This window comes from Notamacropus eugenii, chromosome 1, assembly GCF_028372415.1.
Source record: "Notamacropus eugenii isolate mMacEug1 chromosome 1, mMacEug1.pri_v2, whole genome shotgun sequence".
In the NCBI taxonomy this organism is placed as follows: Eukaryota; Metazoa; Chordata; class Mammalia; order Diprotodontia; family Macropodidae; genus Notamacropus; species Notamacropus eugenii.
Window position 1 is genome coordinate 23,490,702 of NC_092872.1, and position 19,636 is coordinate 23,510,337.

Genomic DNA, 19,636 nt, shown 5'->3' on the forward strand with positions numbered 1-19,636 from the left:
TCTACCTTTTGTTAGAACACATCTCAAGAGAGGAAATCAGAAAGCCTCAGTTCATTCTGGGCTTTAGTCTTCCTCACACACAATCTTACAGGATTGGGCCATTGTCTGATACTCAATTTTAGTTGAATGTCTTTTCATTTCCTATACAAGCTCTTGTGGAGTTCGTCACACTGGGCTCCTTAGCTGCCTCTTCCTTTGTCCCTCATTGAAATAATTTGTGATTGTAGAGTCAGAATTTTTTAAAAAGTCTTTAAAATCCCTTTTCCTCTTTTTTTAGAGTCTCTGGCTAGAAAAACCTATCTTTCTTTTAAATCTTTGGTTTTTAACATCCACTCCATTTCCCACCGTTTGTTGCCTCAGAGGGATCAAGAGGGATATCCCTCCTGAACATTTTATACGTTGCTATGTCTGCCTATGTCCAGAATTCCCTTTCATTGTTATTTTTAATTCTAAGTTAATACGGTCACATGAAATGATGAAACACAACTGCAGAGGACCAGTGATGAAGAAGGCTGAACCTAATGGAGTTGATGCAGAATAACACAGATTTTTGGACATGGTGAATAGAAGAATTTGCTTTGCTTGACAATGCATATTTTTTACAATGGTTTTACTTTTATTTTCTAGTGAGAGACATGGAAAAGAAAGAAAATAAATGCTTGCTAACTGAAAATTTTAAATTAATTTTTAAAAAGCATAACATGGTCACTTTCCCCCAAGGTTCTCTGCAACTTTACATTACAATCCTGTTTTTCCACACTGTTTAGAATTTGATATACAGTAACACTCTTCTCCTTCTGCACTTGATATCCTAGAAGTGAATTGTTAACCAAACGCTAAAACATTTATTGAGCTTTCCACTTTGAGCAAAATGAACCTTAAAGCAACTGTATGGATAGCTGAAATTCACCATCACTAGCACATCATGTTTCTGTGTCAGTTTTGGAATCTATTAGGAAAGTTTCATCCAGATTCTTCTGGTAGTCAAGGGGTTGACAATATATTTTCATAGGTCTTTTTATTTTTATCTTCTTTAATTCACAGTCAAATCTCTCCATTACAACCCAATTTTAGTTTAAAGGTGATTTTCCTAGTTGTAGTTCATGCAGTTCATTATTTTCAAAAATCTTTTTTTTCCCAAAATATATAGAGACAGAGAGAGAAGGGACGGAGAAGAGAAATGTGCAGACCAATAAGTTTAATTTGGATTCCTGGCAAACTTCGAGAATGTATAAACTGAACAGACAGTTAGTGAACCTCTAAAAAAAAGGTGGAGGGGGAAGGTAAAGAGCCCAAAAGGCTTCATCAAGAACAGGTCATGCCAGAATAATTGCTTCTACTTTGTTGATGTTGTTTCTGGACTGACAGATCAAGAGAATGATCTGGATGTACTGCGTTAGATTTTAGCAAAGCATGTGACAAAATCTTTCATGCTATCTTTGCAGACAAGAGGAAGAGTTGTGATCAGATGAAATGGGGTTGAGGATGGATATTTATGTTGAACCATCTACATAAGATCAGTGTGTGTATATCTAAGTCCTAAATATGGATATACTGTAATATGTATATATATGTAATATATACATACACACACACATACATATATGTATATGTATGCACACATTTTTTTCATTTCCTTTCTTGCAAAGCTTAATCTATGCATCTTCTTTCTCCCCTATTCTATAACTCTCAATATCTTGAAAAATGAAATCAAAGGGTGGGAAACAAGAGTCTGGGGCTGGGGAAAACAGAGTTCCACACAGAAGTATTGATTAATTTCTACTACGTGCTAAAAGCATAGAGAATCAAACAATCTCTATTCACAGTAAGGTGATATCCTAATGGGGGAGACAACAAGGACATATCAGTGTATATATAACATAAATGTTCAATTTAACCAAGGCAAAAAAAAAGTTGAGATAAACTATGAGTACACCATGCCATCTCCAGGAGCTGTTCTGTATTTTCCCGCTCCTCTGGCCCTTGCTTGAGTTATTCATGACCCTCTAAAACCCTCTCCCTATACCCTGCTTCCTATTCATGGGTTACCTGTGAATGCCATGATCTTCCTTTGTATATCCTATGGGCTACTGACTTAGTGTCTGTAACACCCCTTACTCCAAGATAACCTTGTCCTTACTGAGACAAGTCTATTATATCTTGTTTGTTTCCCTGGTTGAACCTGGTAACTAGCCTCCTTCCAAATTCCTGAAGATTCTCCAAATTCTTAGTGCCAAAGGACTTCAGTGACTCAGGGAAGGGATGGGCTTCATTCAGCTTTCCAAAGAAATAAGTAAAACTGATTTCTTAAACCTGGAAAGATGTATATGAACGTATGCAGAGTGAAGTGAGCAGAGCCAGGAGAACACTGCACACATTAACCGTAATATTGTAGTAACAATCAACTGTGTAAGACTCAGTTCCTCTCATCAAGTCAACGATCCAAGACAATTCCAAAAGACCCATGACGTTAGAAATGCTAACCACATTCAGAGAGAGCTAATACAGTTTGAGTGACGATTGAAGCATTTTTTTCTCTTGCAATATGGCTTTCATGGAAATATTTTGTATTACTTTACATATATAATCTCTGCTTGCCTTCTCAAGGAGTAGCATTCTTGTCTCTCAAGGAGAATGCAAAACTCACATTTTTTAAAAATGTAAAAAATTTTTTACATTGGTTAATATTTAATGAAATGAATAAAAATTTATTGAAAAAAATTATTTCTTGTAGCTGCCAAGTGCTAACCCTTAAACTGACTCAGCATCAATGACAGAATTCTTATGTTCTTCACTAGAAGCAAGGCCAAGATTCTCAGTAAGAGTTCTACAGCATCACTGTCTACACTTGGAGCTCCTGAGGCGTGATGCGTTAACAAGTTACCACACCTTAGAAGAGTCTGACAGGTGACCAGGACATCTCATTCCCCTATTCTGACAGAAGTGAAGGGTAGAGAGGAGAGAAGAAGGGGAAGGGCTGCCATTGTGACAAAAGAGGTTATTTTCGTTTATTTGGATCCAGGATCATCGGACAAATGTAGCCAAGGAAGAAACTGAGTCTAACAGAGTGAAAAAACAAATCATCGAAAAAAAGTCTTCTGTGTTTTCAAAGTCTTTGACTTTACTGTAGCACAAACTGCTATTCATCCACCCCTTCAACCTGGATACTCTCCCTGCACCCAAATCAGTAAATACAGTTCTTTTTTGGTCAACCTCCAAAATCTCAGATCAATCTTTCCCATTCCTTTTTATTGGATCCTTCTCCTCCTCCTAGTCCTTAGGTGTGGGTGGTATCTAAGGTTCTGTCCTAGAACTTCTCTCCTTTCTCTACCCTTTTCTTTACGATGACCTCATTCACTCCCATGGCCTTCAACTATAACCATCATGATTCCAGGGTGTCCCAAAAAGTTTTAGTGCATTTGAAGCTTTACTAAGTAACTAAAAACTTCAATAACTAAATAACTAAGACTTTGCGTGCACTGTATTTTGGTGACTTCTACATTAAATTTGAATTAAAAGATAGCTTAGATATTACCTAGTCTAGCCCCATCATTTTATAGATGAGGAAACCAAGGCCCAGAAAGCACAGTTTCTTTTCCTAGGTCACACAGGCAGAACTAGAATTTGAGCCCATATTCTCTGGCTACCAAGGTAGCCTTCTTCTCACTTCACAGTTCTACCCCAGTCCTAGATTTCTAAAGTCCTGGTTTATACACTGGATGTTCTCCCAATATCTCAAGCTCAACATGTTTAAAAGTGAACTCATTATTTTCTTGCAAACCTGCCAACATTTCTCTTGACGACATGAACCATCATTTATTTTCCTATTCACCAGAAGAGCAAAACCCTGGAGTCATGCTTTCCTCTTCTCTCAATCCAATCGATTGCCAAATCCTATCAATTCTACCTTCATCTCTTGCATAAATCCTCTCCTTTCCTCTACCGTCCCATCCTAATTCAAATCCCATGTTACCTCTTGCCTGGACTACTGCCTGGCATATAATGGCACTTAATAAATATTCACTTAATTGAACTATTATGGTTGTTCTTAAGTGGTCTCCCTGGCTCCAGAATACTCTCCTGCTCACCGTTCTCAGAGTTGGAGCAGTAATATTCGTGGGATGCCTGCATAACTCCACTGTTCAGAACCTTTTCGTTCTCTCCCCACTGTTTACCAGACATCCAAGGCACAAGCTTGACTCTCCAGCCTTATCCCATACCATTCCTTCCCTGGATATAATCTACATACTAGAATAAATAGATCCATCAATTTCCAAACTCATCCTGCCCCTCTAGCCTCCAGACATTTGTACCTGTTTCCCCTTATGCAGGACACTCCCCCCACACATATTTCCCCGAAATTCTTCTTTTTTCAAGGTTCATCCTCATGAAGCTGTCCCTAAGCCCTACAGCTAGAATGAATGAATGGAGCATTTAGTGAACTCTTACTACGTAAAAAGCACTGTGCCAAGCACTGGGGATACAACACAGAAGAGAAAGACAGTCTCTGCTCTCAAGGAGCTTCCATTCTAATGGAAAAGACAACATATATAGGAGGTCTGGAAAGGCTACATAAGTTCTTAGGTGGCGCAATAGCAAAGAAGATAGCAATGTATCCTTTAAAATGTAATTTCCATCAATAAAAACCATATTGGCTTCTGATGTTAAACTTTTTGGTAGTAAAAAACTGGTGGCAAAAACTTTCTTTCTAGGCCCAAGTAACTGTGGCTGCTGAGGAATCTGGCCAGCTGCATTTCTAAGGTTTCGTTGCATGGACTATGGCTATAAGAATCAGCCTAGAAGCAGGGCTAGTTGGGGATTAGGAGGCAGGGGAAGGAAGAGGAGGGGAGTAGCTCAACTGCCATATTAATGGTTGGTAATACTGATGAGAGGGATGAGGGACTGTGGATTGTATCTTAATTTTTTTTTTCACCTCTGAATTCTCTGCTTCTAGCTCAGTTCTATGTACAAAGTAGAACTTAAATGTTTTCTGATTTTAATTGAATTAAAATTACCCCTGAGCTAAAATACCTTTAAAAAATTTAGATTATTCACTTATGAGGATATAGATAAACTTGAACTTCATCTTCTGTGGAATCTTTTGTACCTTTGTTTTTTTCTAAGCAAAAAAAAAATTTTTTTTTTTAACATAACAATCATCCTATTTTGGGAATCTAGGACTTCACGAAGGGCAGTTAAGGAGATGGTTTCTCCAAATGCTTCACAGGGAAACAATTCTAATAAGAGTCCAGGCACAGAAATATGCATGAACGTCACAGTTCCAATTTTGTTTTCTGCTTCAGAAGGAACTTCAAGCCCCAGAGAGACAAAGAGCGGAGGTTAGAAGAACTATAAAGTAGCATAAGAGCCTGGGGCGACTGGGGCTGGGATCCTGGAGGTAAAAGAGGAACAAGGAAAGGGCTCGCCGAAGACCCAAATGGGCTGAGGGTTAACCAAGACAAAGTTTACCTATCTCACAATTTTCTCTATCTTCAAAGTAGAAATATCTTTACCCTATTCTGGGTGGAGAGAGTCAAATGAATTTCCCTAAACGACAGATTAATTTACCTTGCCGTTAAAGAGACACACACGCTCGACTTCTAAGAAGATCAATGAACTTGTCCATTTTTATTGTTTTTATTAAAACTCTTTTTGAAGGCTGCCAATCATAGACCCTTTCTGTAAAGTCAGCCAAGTCCTCTCACAGCAACGTGGCCGCTACTAAAACTTTTTAAAACACACTACTTCAGTATATTCACGTGGGCTTCAAGAACTTAAAAATCTTATATTACGAAATACATATCCACATTTTTATAATTTTGACAAATTATTTGGTAGCACTCAAGTGCTATGGTTTAGAGAGGTAGAGAACCTATTATTTCCTGTCACATCATTGACGAGCATCCAACTTACCACAAAGAATGAACAAATTTTGGTTTCTTCCATTTTGCTTCAAGGGGAGAGAGAGCACATTACATGTCTAGTATTCTATTTAATCATGCAGCTCTATGGAGCTGACATTAGATTATTAAATATCCAGTATATCGTGTTCCTCTTTTCCCAAAAAATTCCTAGAAAAGTTATGTTTAAAAAAATTACTAAATTAGATAACTAAAAGTACATACATACACGCACACACATGCGTGCACACACATGGATAGTGAGGAGTTTGGTCATCGAATGCCTGGATAAACAGCACTTTGGTTCTAGCTGGTGTCAGCAGTGACCTAGAATTTATCAGTATCTGATGACTGCTTGGTGACCAAAAGCCCAGTTCTACTCTAAAAGTCTTCTTCTTCCCTGGCAGCAGAGGAGTCAAAGATTGAATTATGTCATTAACACTGAAATGCCTTGTCTATCACTGATGCACACTACTAGGATAAATGCATTCAGAAATGGCAATCCTGGCATCACTAAATTCACTTACAAAAAGCTAGGTAAGAACACATTCCAAATTTGGACATGGAGCCTGAAATAAGCTCCATGACACCTGCTGGTTTTCCTGCAAACAGTAATATTTTCAGAGTTCAGACAAATTGGTCTATGTCCATTTATTACTTCTTATCAATATTTTCCTTATTTATTATTAATATTCATTGTTCCTGACAATGCTCGTTAAGATATTAGATGCATGTTATACTTACCCATTGTGCATTACTGTGTCCAACTTTACTTCCTTTGACTCCTGATAAACCAGCTCCATTCTAAGATAAAAATATTTTGAAAAATTTAGCAAGTTCATAGCTTGTTAAGTAACTTTTCCTTTAGGGCAGTTATAAGGGGAAAATCCAAATCTGACAAACTGATTCATTAGTATAAAAATTTTTCAGCAAATGCCCACATAGAAAAGGTCCTATGCAAGACACTGTAGTTACAAAAACACTGTGTGAGCCCTCTATGAGCTTTCAGTCAGAAAACAAAGAATAATGATATAAAATAAAAACTTTAACTCAAAGTATGACTGAATAGTAGAGTGTAAAGGACTAAAGTCCCTGAACAAGCTTATATTTACCAATGACGGGCAAATTAGTAGAATGTTCCTATGCTGATACTTCTATATTATGGTCTATGTCTGTATTATGGAGACTGACTTATTTATTCTCCCATTCACTAAACATGTGTTAAGTGTTGATTGTGTTAAGCATGAGGAAAAGACAAAGTTAAAATAAGATATGGTCCCTGCTTTCATCAAGCTTGCTGATTACTAAGTAAATAAGGCACAAATACAGATAATATACAATGTTCTATGAAAAGAGTTGAAAAACAAAAGTGTTATATGATTTCTGAAGGTGAAGATTGTTACCAACTATGGCCATCTGGAAAGGTCTGGAGGCAGAGGTAACATATAAGCTGGGTTTCAAAGAAAGGGTACGAATTCAACAGGCAAAAATGAAGAGGGAGGACATTCCAAACAAAAACAAAGAACATGAGTCGAGGGAGGAGTGGAAGGGAACAGCTAATACTTACACGGCGCTCTAAAGTTTGTGAAAAGCTTTAAAAATACCTCATTTGATCTCAACAATCTTGGAAAGTAAGTGCTATTATGCAAATTTTATAAATGAGGAAACTGAGGCAGACAAGTTAAGCGACTTCTCCTGGGTCACACTACTAGACAATATCTGAGAAGGAAATGGCAAACCGCTCCCAGATCTTTACCAAGAAAATGTCAAATGGGGTCACGAAGAGGTGTTCGGAACTGAAAAATGACTGACTAGACTTCCTGACTCCAGGTCTACTGTTCTTTTCACTGCACCACTTAGCTGTCCCTTCATGCCTTCTTCCCTTACATGAAAAGAAGTCATAAAAGATAAGGCTGGAATGGTGGACTGGTAAAAGATTGTGGAAGGAACGACAGGGCAGGCCAAGAAATCTAAATTTTACTTGGAAAGCAATCCAAGGCCACTGAAAATTCTTAACAGACAAATGGCATGGCCAAGAAGTACTTTGTAGGAAGACTTGTTAGCAAACTAATACAACAGTAAAGGCAGGTGATAATGAAAAGACTGAACTAAGGTGACGGAAATAAGAACAGAGAAGACAAACGTGAAAGGCAGAACTAGAAAGGCCTGGTATCTCAATGGGTATGAGAAGTGAAAGAGAGGGAAGTGTCACATCTTTAACATGGGAGACTACGAGACAGAAACTGAGAAGATGGAAGAATTGTAGTGTAATTAAATAAGACTGGTTCTAGACATGTTGGGTTTAAGATGCTGGCAGGACATCCAGAGGTAAAGATCTTGTAGGCAGCTATAGATGTGGACCTGGAACTCAAAGAAAAGCCAAGGCTAGAGCTACAAATTTAGGAGTCAACTTCATGACTCTCAGTCTAATCATGAGTTTACAGATGAAGCTTTCTTCATCTCCAAAGGAGAGACTAAAGAGAGAAGAGAGCCAATGACAGATTTTCAATGTTAGGGAAGAAAATTAAAAGCCAATTAAGTGAGACAAGGATAGAGTTGCCAAATAGGAGGAAAAATCATAAGATATGATGTTTCTTCCCTATTTTACTAAAATCTCCCATCCTTATCAGAAGATCAAACATCAAAACCATGCTTGCTGAGTCTTGCAGAGGTAACAAATCATACCTGATGGTGCCCAAAACTAACCATAAATCCTTTGAAATAATTTGGCATATGTTAAATATATGTAAGTGCATTTGAGAAGTTTAACTTGTACTTCTAGTTTAATTTTTCTTTATTATGAACTTAGTCATTAATAAACAAAAGCATACACAGAAAACTAAAAGAGGATTGTATACAAAACCACAAATTTCTGTGAGTTTTTATAAATGCACAACTGATTTAACAAAATTGCTGACTGTGCATTCTTCTGAACTTTTTTTTTGGTGTATTTTTTGTGCTTTAATATTTTACCATTAATTCATCCCCAAGCAGGAAGAAGCCCTCTCTTATAATAAATATAATCCAGCAAAACAAGTCAAGCATTTTACCACATGAGATATTATTTGCAGAACATTCAGCACAAGGTCTGGCACCAGTAGGATCCAGATAAATGCTTATTCATCCTTCTTTCCTCTCCCCTTTCCCTCAATGCTATCTTACTTGGTGATTTCATCCACCCCTAAGGATTTAATTACCTTCTCTATGCAGATGATTCCCAGATCTAAATATCCAGCCTCAATCCAGAGTTCCAGCCTAGGACTACCAAATGCCTTTTGGACAGCTCAAACTAAAGGTTCCACAGGCACTTGAAAGTTAACATGCCCAAAACAGAGCACTCATTATCTTTCCCTATAAATCATCCCTTTTTCAATACTTCCTTATTACTGCTAAGAATACCATCCTCCTAGTCACACAGGCTTGCAACCTCCATGTCATCCCTTACTTGAACTCATTTACCTAGCCAGTTCCCTGTCAAATCTCCTTCCTAACTTCACAGCATTACTCACATGCATCCCCTTCTTTCTGTTCACACAGTCAACATACCAGTTCATCACCTCTTGCCTGGCATAATGCAGTAATCTTTTAATTGATCTCTCTGCCTCAAGTCTAGTTCAGCTGCCAAAGTGATTTTTTTCAAAATATATTTTTTTATTTTAAACTTGAAAACTAAAACTTGAATACACAGTAAGAAAAGAAAAAGAAACATTATAAACTTAAATATTAAAACTTAACTACAAAATAAGAAAAAAAGCACTGCCATGTGCACAGTAGAATATAAGAGGATTCAAAATATACAACAACAAATTTTCCATTTCAAGAAAGCCTCTCTAATAAATACCACACATTGTGGTCAGCGCTGTCCATCTTTTCTTTGCTTCCTTGTACATTTTCTTTTGTTCTTTGCTGTACACATTTTACTTTGTTCTTTTTTCTCTTTCCTCCTCCCCCTCCTCCAAGAAGGCTAAAATTAAGAACAGATACATACATACATATACACACACAGATATATATATATATATATACATGTATATTTACATATGCACATATATTTAGATATCTACCATCATACTCCTATATAGACACATAATTCATATGCATCTATGTAAGACTGTACTACACTGATTGTCCTGTTTCTCTGAGAGTAGGAAAAAGATAATCTTTCTTTACAAGTCCAAGTCTTTCTGTATTTTTCTAAGTCCCCCAACTCGTTATTTCCCACACCACAGCAATATTCCACCCCTATTCCACTTAGTTATTTTAAATAGTCTAAAACAATATTAATATGGCTTTTATATAGCATAGTTTCCCTATTCTTAGCTTTAATTTTGTCTGAGATCATGATTACTACCCTTGATTTTTCCCCTAATAAATTCTACTCCTGATCTTTATTTTATATTTGTAGCTCTTATTTTCTATCCTTCCAGACTCCTCTACTTTACTTCTACCCACTACCTTGCCTCATTACTTAACCTAATCCCCCCAAAAGGATCCCTCCCTTATTCTCCCATTCCTGTTCACCTAAACACCCTTCTATACTCCCTCCTTATCCTCCCCTCTAAAAATCCCTCCTTATCCTCTCCCCCTCCTTATTTTCTTAGCCTTTTATTTCTTTCTGAATTTAGAAGACTTTTATACCCTTTATGTATATATATATGCATTGTTCCCTCTTAAACCCATTCCCAATGAGAGCAGGGTTCCAGAACTAGCAGTCCTCCTTCCCCATCTAATTCCTCTGCATTAGTTCTTCCTCTCGCATCTCATTTGTATAAGATAATTACCCTTTTTACCTTTTCCTAAACAGTTTTTACTTTTTGGAATCCTATCATACTTAGGTCTGCCCCATTCTTTATTCTGAACTACTCAATTATTAATAACAATCTTAGACATATATTTTACATTTCCTCATATAAAAAATAAAGCCTGTCCTTACTGAGTCTCTTGCAATTAGTCTTTGATGTGTATCTTATATTTCTCTTGAATCTTATACGTCAAATCTTCTGTTAAGTTCAGTTGTTTTTTTTTTTATTTTAACAAAATCATGAAAGTCTGGCAATTCATTAACTATTCATTTCTTTTCATTCAGGATTATGCCTAACTTTGCTGGATATGATATTTTTTAAATGTGATTTTTTTAAAGGCATAAATTTGTACATGTCACCCCCAAAAACCAATAAACTCCAGCAGCTCCCCATTACTTTCAGGATTAATGATTATCATTAAAGTTCTTCAAAATTTGTTTTTTCTCTACATTTCCAGTCTTCTTACATATCACTCCCCTCCACAAGCTCTATGATCCAGTAACATGGCCTATTTATTGTTCCTTGAACATTCCAGTCCATCTCCTAACTCCAAGTATTTACAATGAATGGCCTCCATACCTAGAAAGCTTTCCTCCCACACCTCCTCCTCTTCCTGGCTTCCTTCAAGACTCAGCTCAAATCCCACCGTCTGCAAGAGGCCTTTCCCAGTGTTCCTCAGTGTACCTCCCCCACACTGCTACCACTTCCTCCCTGGAATTATCTCCCATTCACACTGTATACATCTTATCTGTGTATCATCATTTCCGCGTGTCTCCTCCATCACAGCAGGTGACATACTTTGGTCTTTCTTTGTATTCCCAGCATTCCAGAGTGCCTGACTCACAGCAAATGCTTGTGGACTAACAGGCTTTCACATTACTCAGATTTCCCTGTAGGTTCATGTCCAGATCTCTCCATTTCCGTTCTTGCATTCTACCTTACAGTGTATTTGAGGACGTGCACTGCTCCCAAATTCAATTTTGAAGTCTTTGACAGCAGAGGCCATGCTGGGTTTTTATCTCTGTATCCCCACTGCTTAACACAGTGCTTGCTAGTTACCTAAGTGTTTACTGAGTTATAATGAATTGCCTTTTCCCTGTTTTCTCCAATGCAGCAAATTTTAGGATCTTGTTCTAATCTCAAAAGCAAAAATAAATAAAATAATTAACTATCTCTACTTAAAATTAATTTATATTATGGAAATGTTTTGCACGACTAAACATGTGATGGGGGGTTGGGAAGGAGGAAAGGAGAGAATTTGGAACTCAAAGTTTTAAAAATGAATATTAAAAATTGGTTTTACATGTAACTAGGAAAACATAAAATACTAAATAAGCAAACCAAAAAATATAAACTAGCCTGGCACTCTACGTACAATTCCTCTTTGAAAAAAAGAATCTCTCAAAAGATGCAAAAAATACAACACCCATTCCTATTAAAAAAACAGTAAGAGTAAATGGAGATTTCCTTAAAATTACTAGTACCTATCTAAAACCATCAATAAGCATCATCTGTAATGACACTACACTAGAAACCTTCCCAATAAGGTCAGAGGTAAAGCAAGGATGCCCATCATCACCACTTTTATTCAATACTGTATGATAGCAATAAGAGAAGAAAAAATAATTGAAGGAATCAGAATAGGAAAAGAGGGAAACAAAACTATCACTCTTTGAGATGTCATTATGCTATGCCTGGGAAATCCTAGAGAATCAACTAAAAAACTACTTTAGCAAAGTTGCAGGATATAAAACTAACCCATAGAAATTATCAACATTTCTATATATTACCAACAAAGTCCAGCAGCAAGAGAAAGAGAAATTCCACTTAAAATAACTGTAGACAATAAAAAATACTTGGGAGTCTACTTGTCAAGACAAACCCAGGAATTACATGAACATAATTACAAAACACTTTTCACATAAATAAAGTCAGATCTAAAAATTTGAAAAATATTAATTGCTTATGGGGCGGCCAGGACAATATAATAAAAACGACAAATCTACCTAAATTAATCTACTTTATTTAGTGCCATACCAATCAAGCTTCCAAAAATTATTTTACAGAGCTAAAAAAATAGCAGCAAAATTCATCTGGAAGAATAAAAAATATCAAGGGAATCAATGAAAAAATACCATACCATATCTCTAACTGTATTAAACAGCAGTAATCATCAAAACAATCCGGTACTCACTAAGAAATAAAGAGCAGTGGACCAGTGGAATAGATTTGGTACACAATATATTGTAATAAATGACCACAGTAATTTGGTGATTGGCAAACCCAAAGATCCAACTTTGGGGACTCACTATTTGACAAAAACTGCTGGGAAAACTGGAAAACAGTATGGCAGAAACTAGACTTCTCACACCATACACAAAGATAAGGTCAAAATGGGTGCATAATTTAGAAATAAAAGGCGATACCATGAGCAAATTAGGAGAGCAAGGAATAGTTTACCTGTCAGATTTATGGATAAGAGAAAAATTTAGGACCAAACAAGGGACAGAGAACATTATGAAATATAAAATGGATAATTTTTATTATATTAAATTAAAAAGACTTTGCACAAATAAACCAATGCAACCAAAATTAGAAGGAAAGCAGAAAACTGGGAAAAATTTTTTACAATGAATATCTCTGATAAAAGCTTCATTTTCCAAATATTTAGTTAACTTTATAAGAATAAAAGTCATTCCCCAATTGATAAATGGTAAAAGGATATGAACAGGCCGTTTTCAAAGAAATTAAAGCTATCTATAGCCATATAAAAATGCTTTAAATCACTATTGATTAGAGAAATGCAAATTAAAACAATTCTGAGGTACCACCTTCACACTTATCAGATTGGCTAATATGACAGAAAAGGAAAATGATAAAAGTTGGAGGGGATGTGGGAAAACTGCGAAAATAATACACTGTTTGTGAAGTTGTGAACAGATCCAACCACTCTGGGGAGCAGTCTGGAACCACGACCAAAGAGCTATAAAACGGTGCATATCCTTTGATCCAGCAATACTATTACTACGTCTCTATCCCAAAGAGATTACTGGGGTGGGGGGAGGAAAGGGACCTATTTGTAAAAGGGTATTTATAGCAGCTCTTTTTGTGGTGGCTAAGAATTGGAAACTGAGGGGATGCCCATTAACTGAGAAATGGCTTAACAAGTTGTAATTTTAGAAATATCTCTAAAGACTTACACGAATATATGCAGAGTAAAGCGAGAAGAACCAGTAAAACATCGTACACATAACAGAAATACTGTCTGATGACCTGGGAATGACTTAGCTGTTCTCAGCAATGAATGATCCAAGAGAATCTCAAAGGACTCACTTCCAGAGAAGGAACTGGTGGCATCTGACCAAAGTTTACTATTTTTCTCCTTTCTTCCTTCCTTCTTTTCCAAGTTTTCTTGCACAAAATGATTCAGAGGAAATATATTTTATATGATTACACATGCATAACCTATATCAGATTGTCTACCATCCCAAGGAGGAGAGAGGGTAGGAGGGAGGGTTAGAATTTAGAACTTAAAACAACAAAAAACAATTTTTAAAAATGGTTTTTACATGTATTTATAGAGAAACAAATATTTAAAAGAAAAGGGAAAAAACCTTTCCAGTTGCACGAACCTAAGGTTAAGAGTCAGTACCTTAAGAGGTAGACTAAACCCTTCATTCTTTAAATGAAGAAAATGAGGATCAGAGAGGTAAAGGGACTTCTTGAGCATGTCAAGGAGATCATGGGATGAGAAAAACATGCTGAACATTCTTGCATAAAAACAGCTTTTGAATCTCAGGAAGAAAAATGATCATTCTATTCTTATTTCCATGTTATTTATGTACTACTGCTCTATTGTCAAGAGATTCTTGAGGATCCCCTGGGTTTACTTATAGGTCTATGGGATCCAGGCAAGAGGGTAAACACAATAGAAAAAGGAGGCATTAGCCATGATGAGCCATGAGAGGGAAAAAAATAGAAAACCAATTTATAGTTTCATGTGGGAGATACAAAAATAAAGAATAGACTCCTGGAGATAGTGTGAAATACTAGCAGTGGAAGGGAAAAGAAGAAACCTATGGAGCAAAAATCAAAGGGAAATCTGCAAACAAGATTAGATGTTAAAAGAAATTTGCTGGAAAAGTCTGATGATCTTTGATCTTTACTTAATATAAAGAAAACAAGGCATATATTCCCCACCTTGCTACTGAGTGAAGAATGAGACCAAGGCTGTGAACCTGAATGAATGAAAGAATATTGGTGCAAATAGCCGGGAAAAGAACGAACACTTAACAAGGAAATCCAGTCAGAATTATGATCAGCTACTCATCAGTAACAACAAAAATGATCTAAGTAGGGTAAAGCAAAGAATAAAGCGCACCCAAGGACAATGCCTACACACTTGACAGAACCTGACTTCCAAACATTTCGGTTTAAAAACCAGACTATGAAATGCAAAGTGGTAGACTCCCCGCTCCCCCCACTCCAAAAAAAAAAAAACTTAAGAAAGATAAGCAAATTTGAACAATTCAAAAGATACAAATGATAACCACTGAGTGTTTATAGGGTCAGTGAGGGTACAAATCAATAAAAAAGCACTTATTAATGCTTGGAAGATAAAAAAAAAAAAACAAATCCCTAACTCAAAAAGTGCTTACATTTTAACAAAAACTGGGGCTTGGGCCTGAATACTAATACAAAAACAAAACAAATCAAGAAAGTCTAGGGAAGGAGAGAAAAAGAAGGGAAAATTGATTATTACTTTAAAACAGGTCACCACAGAAGGCCACTGGACTATAGAGGGGTTTTAAAAAGCATTTCCAGATATATTACCTATTATGAATTAATAACAGTTTACATATATATGACGTTAAAATTTGTAAAGCACTTTACATAAATTACCTCATTTGATTCTGTCAGGTACACCTTGTCAGGTAGATGTTATTATCCCTATTTTACAAAGGATGAAATAAGCTGATGAACAGAGCTTGACTAACTTGTAACTTTGCGTACTGTAATAGTAATATAACAGTAATAAAATAGCTAATCTTAATTTTTTAGATTGTGTCCCCCTCCCTCCATAACTCCCATCAACAAACGCTTTTCACTGTTTTCCAAGAAAATACTTTAATATTTTAAATGAATTAATGCTCTCCTAAATGTAGGCACTCCTGATACAGTGACAGACTCTTACTATTACAAATAGGAAGTGATTTATACCTTTTCATATTCTTCCCACAAGCCTTCCAATAACTCTTGCTCATATCTTTCAGTAAATCCTCCAAAGAGAATCCACTCAACCCGCTACTGCTTTGCTAGAACTCTTTTAAATACTCTGTAGCTGGCACGGTGGAAATGAACATGTGTCATTCCTCATTTTATGTAATCAGCCCTCCTCTTCTGGTCATTCATATTACTGATGACACCTTTTTAGCACTTTTCATGTACAAGTTAATACTGGTAATATGCTGCCACTCTTTCTACATACCAGGCCTTTTGGGGTCACCTGAAAATTTTATTCTTCTAAACTTCTAAATTGATCAGGAGTCACAGCAACAAAGAAGTGCAATTCAGAAAATAATATGAAATAAGTTTTTAAACTCTCAAAGATATCATCATGTATTCCTTTCCTTATGGAACAATTTCCTGAACTATTTTTCATTTCACATATAATTATCTGCCATTAAACACAATTCAAGCAGCGAGCTTCTACACTTCCATCTGAATGGGGGAAATATTGGTAACTGTGATTTCCCAAAGCCTAAATTGAAAAACACCGCACATCAAGGGGCTTTTTGAATTTTAACTAGAAAAAGACAGAGTTGAAAAAGAAGTCATAGCAAATCTGCCACTTACAAAAAGACAGGAAATAATGGGGCTATTATCTGAAAGAAGTGCTCTATAAAGGACTTTTTTTTCCTGATCAACACAGGTGTAACCTCAGGTTATTACTTGGGCTACTTTTAAATATTTTACAATATTTTTAAATATCAATGTTAACATGCTAGAAATGATCCTTTAAGATGCTAAGATATTGGTAAAAATTAGACTATAAAACATACAATATTGGTTTGGTATAATTTACTATTTTTGCTTTCAACATTTTCTACCATAATACAAAAACTCTGATTTTCAGTACTTCTTTTACCTACTGTTAATGGTTAAAAAATTTGTGCAGAAACTACAGGCTCTAAATAATATATAACATAAAGAAAACAACTGAAACCTCATCTAAATCTGAATTTACTACTCGGCAGATCAGCGGTCTGAGGACATGAAGTGCCCGTTTTCAAAAGAAGAAAAGCAAATTAACAACAACCATAGAAATATGCTCCGAATCATGAGGAGCTGGACAGTCTCACTGCTCAGGAAGACAGTGCAGAATCACAGCTCACAGTCATCACTCCTGGACCAGGCAATAAGCTGGTAAAAGGCAAGTATTCCAAGGTCAAGGAGAAAAAGGACTCACGCGTTAGGACATTCATAGCAGTCCTTTTTCTTGTAACAAAGGAATGGAAACAAACGAGATACTCATCCCTTGGACAAAGTCTGAAGAAAAAGTGACACATGACTAAATGTTATTTTGCAATAAGAAATTATGAATATGATGGATTCTGATGGGAACACTCATACAAACCAATAGAGTAAAGTGAGCAGAACCAGAAGAATAGTTTACATGATGACCACAGTAACAACGTGATGGGAAATGACTCTGAATAAGCTCAGAAATCTAACCAAAGAAGAGACAGAGACAAGGACCTCATCAGTCTGATCCTGAAACTTACCTCCCACCTCTTGGCAGAGACAAAATGGACCGGAGGGACAGAATAAGACAATGAAGTTCTTAGGCACGGCCAATGTTGTTTTGCTTAACTATATAAACTCCACAAGGGAGGGCTTCTACTTGGGGGAAGGTGGGCAAGCAGGCAGTGACAAATGAAGGGATTTGGGGGGAGGAATTTAAAAAAGATTTTTCAAATGCACAGAAGGAAAGAACAGAAGCCAAAAATGGAAGACAGCAATTCTGTCACCACCTTCTTAAACTTCACATTTTTGTACTGTTCATCCTTCGTTTCTGGAAGAGGACAAGTGGCATCAGGGTGACACCTTAATGTGCGTGTGAATTGGATTTCAGTGAGGTAGAATTTTTTCATATGCTATGAAAAAAAGTTCAAAGGTTGTTATGTAATCAGTCCTCTTTCATATCTTTTGAATCTTGAGGTGTTTGTTGATAACTGTTAAATTCATAATGAGAAAAATTTAAATAAAAACTATGAAAATTTATGAAAGGAGTTGTGAGTTTTCTCAAACTGAATGGAATTACAGGATGGCCAGCCATTAGGTAAAAAACCAACTACCCCCAAGGTAACCTCTAAAAAACCAGCTTCCTGGGTAGGTGGAGCCAAGATGGCAGAGCAGACACATGGATCTGCTCAAGTTCTCCCCACAAAGTCCTTAAAATATCTGTAAAAAATGACTCAAAAAATTCTAGAGCAGCAGAAGCCACAAAATGACACACTGAAACAGATTTGCAGCCAAGACAGCCTGGAACACTGACAGAAAGGATCTATCGCACAGGGCTCATAGCAGAGCCCAGCACAGGCTGCACAGAACAGACAGCACAGGAACAGGCTGAATCACAGGCAGTTTCTACAGTTTCCAGATTTTTCAACCCATAAACACCAAAGACAGCTTCAAAGGTCAGTGAGAAAGCTCTTTCACCTGGTGAGAGGGGAGCGCAGTTGGGCCCCAGCCCCAGTCCCAGGGTGACAGCAGCCACTGGTGCAGCAATGTCCACTTCTAGAGCTCTTGGCCTACAGACCCTGGGGGAATCGGGTGGCTGATCTGGGTCTCAGTCCTGAGTGCTGGTCCTGGGGTGAGGAGGAGCACTGGCATGGTGGAGTTGGCAGTGGTTGTGGAGAGGGAAATCCTACTCACAGTGACAGGGTAGAAAAGAGTGCTACTGGTTGCTCACAGACCAGAGAGCAGGCCAGGAGAGGAGTGAACACCTCTCCCTTGACTATGCCACTTTGAAGGAACTGAAAACTTACAGGTCCCTAGAGATATTTCAGAAAACAGCTGCGTAAAACCTCTGAAACCTGGGGTAGTATACCCTTCACTTGACAAAGGACTGAAAAGTCAAGCAATTGGCTAGGAAAATGTCCCAAAAGAGGAAAAAAAAAAGACTCTAGAAGGTTGCTTTCTTGGTGAGAAGGTATGTTTATTCTATCCCTCCAGATGAGGAGGAGCAAAGCATACAATAAGAAGGAGACCAAAGCATACAACCAAAGGAACACAGCAAGGTCAAGGCTCCTACAACCAAAGTCTCCAAAAAAAATATGTAGTGGTCTCAGACCATGGATGAGCTTAAAAAGAATTCTGAAAATCAAGTAAGAGAAGTAGAGGAAAAATTAGAAAGACAAATGAGAGTGATGCAAGAAAATCATGAAGTCAACAGCTTGCTAAAGGAGATCCCAAAAAATGCTGAAGAAAATAACACCTTTAAAAATAGACTAACTAAAATGGCAAAAGAGGCCTAAAAGCCAATGAGAAGAATGCCTTAAAAAGCAGAATTGGCCAAACGGAAAAGGAGGTCCAAAAGCTCAAAGAAAATAGTTCTTTAATTCACCGATCACCTTCTAAAAGATATCCCAAAAGGAAAACTCCTAGGAATATTGTAGCCAAATTCCAAGGTTCCCAGGTCAAGGAGAAAATATTACAAGCAGCCAGAAAGAAACAACTCAAGTATTGTGGAAATACAATCAGGATAACACAAGATCTAGCAGCTTCTACCCTAAGGGATCGAAGGGCTTAGAATATGATATTCCAGAGATCAGTGGAGATAGGATTAAAACCAAGAATCACCTACCCAGCAAAACTGAGTATAATATTTGAGGGGAAAAAAATGGAATTTCAGCTAAATAGAGAACTTCC

The 19,636-nt window shown here is 36.9% G+C and overlaps 1 protein-coding gene across 15 annotated transcripts in view; it reads right to left on the bottom strand.

Annotated features, from left to right (window-relative positions):
- FKTN (fukutin) overlaps positions 1-19,636 on the bottom strand; it is a 108,094-nt gene that overhangs the window by 73,894 nt on the left and 14,564 nt on the right. For 13 of the 15 annotated variants that reach the window (XM_072655362.1, XM_072655466.1, XM_072655419.1 and 10 more), the window contains one exon: positions 6,645-6,704. In XM_072655362.1, the coding sequence (XP_072511463.1) occupies positions 6,645-6,704 (60 nt within the window). Of the gene's footprint in view, positions 1-5,913; positions 6,072-6,644; positions 6,705-19,636 lie in introns of all 15 variants that reach the window. The other 2 variants (XM_072655437.1, XM_072655446.1) reach the window with 1 other exon arrangement.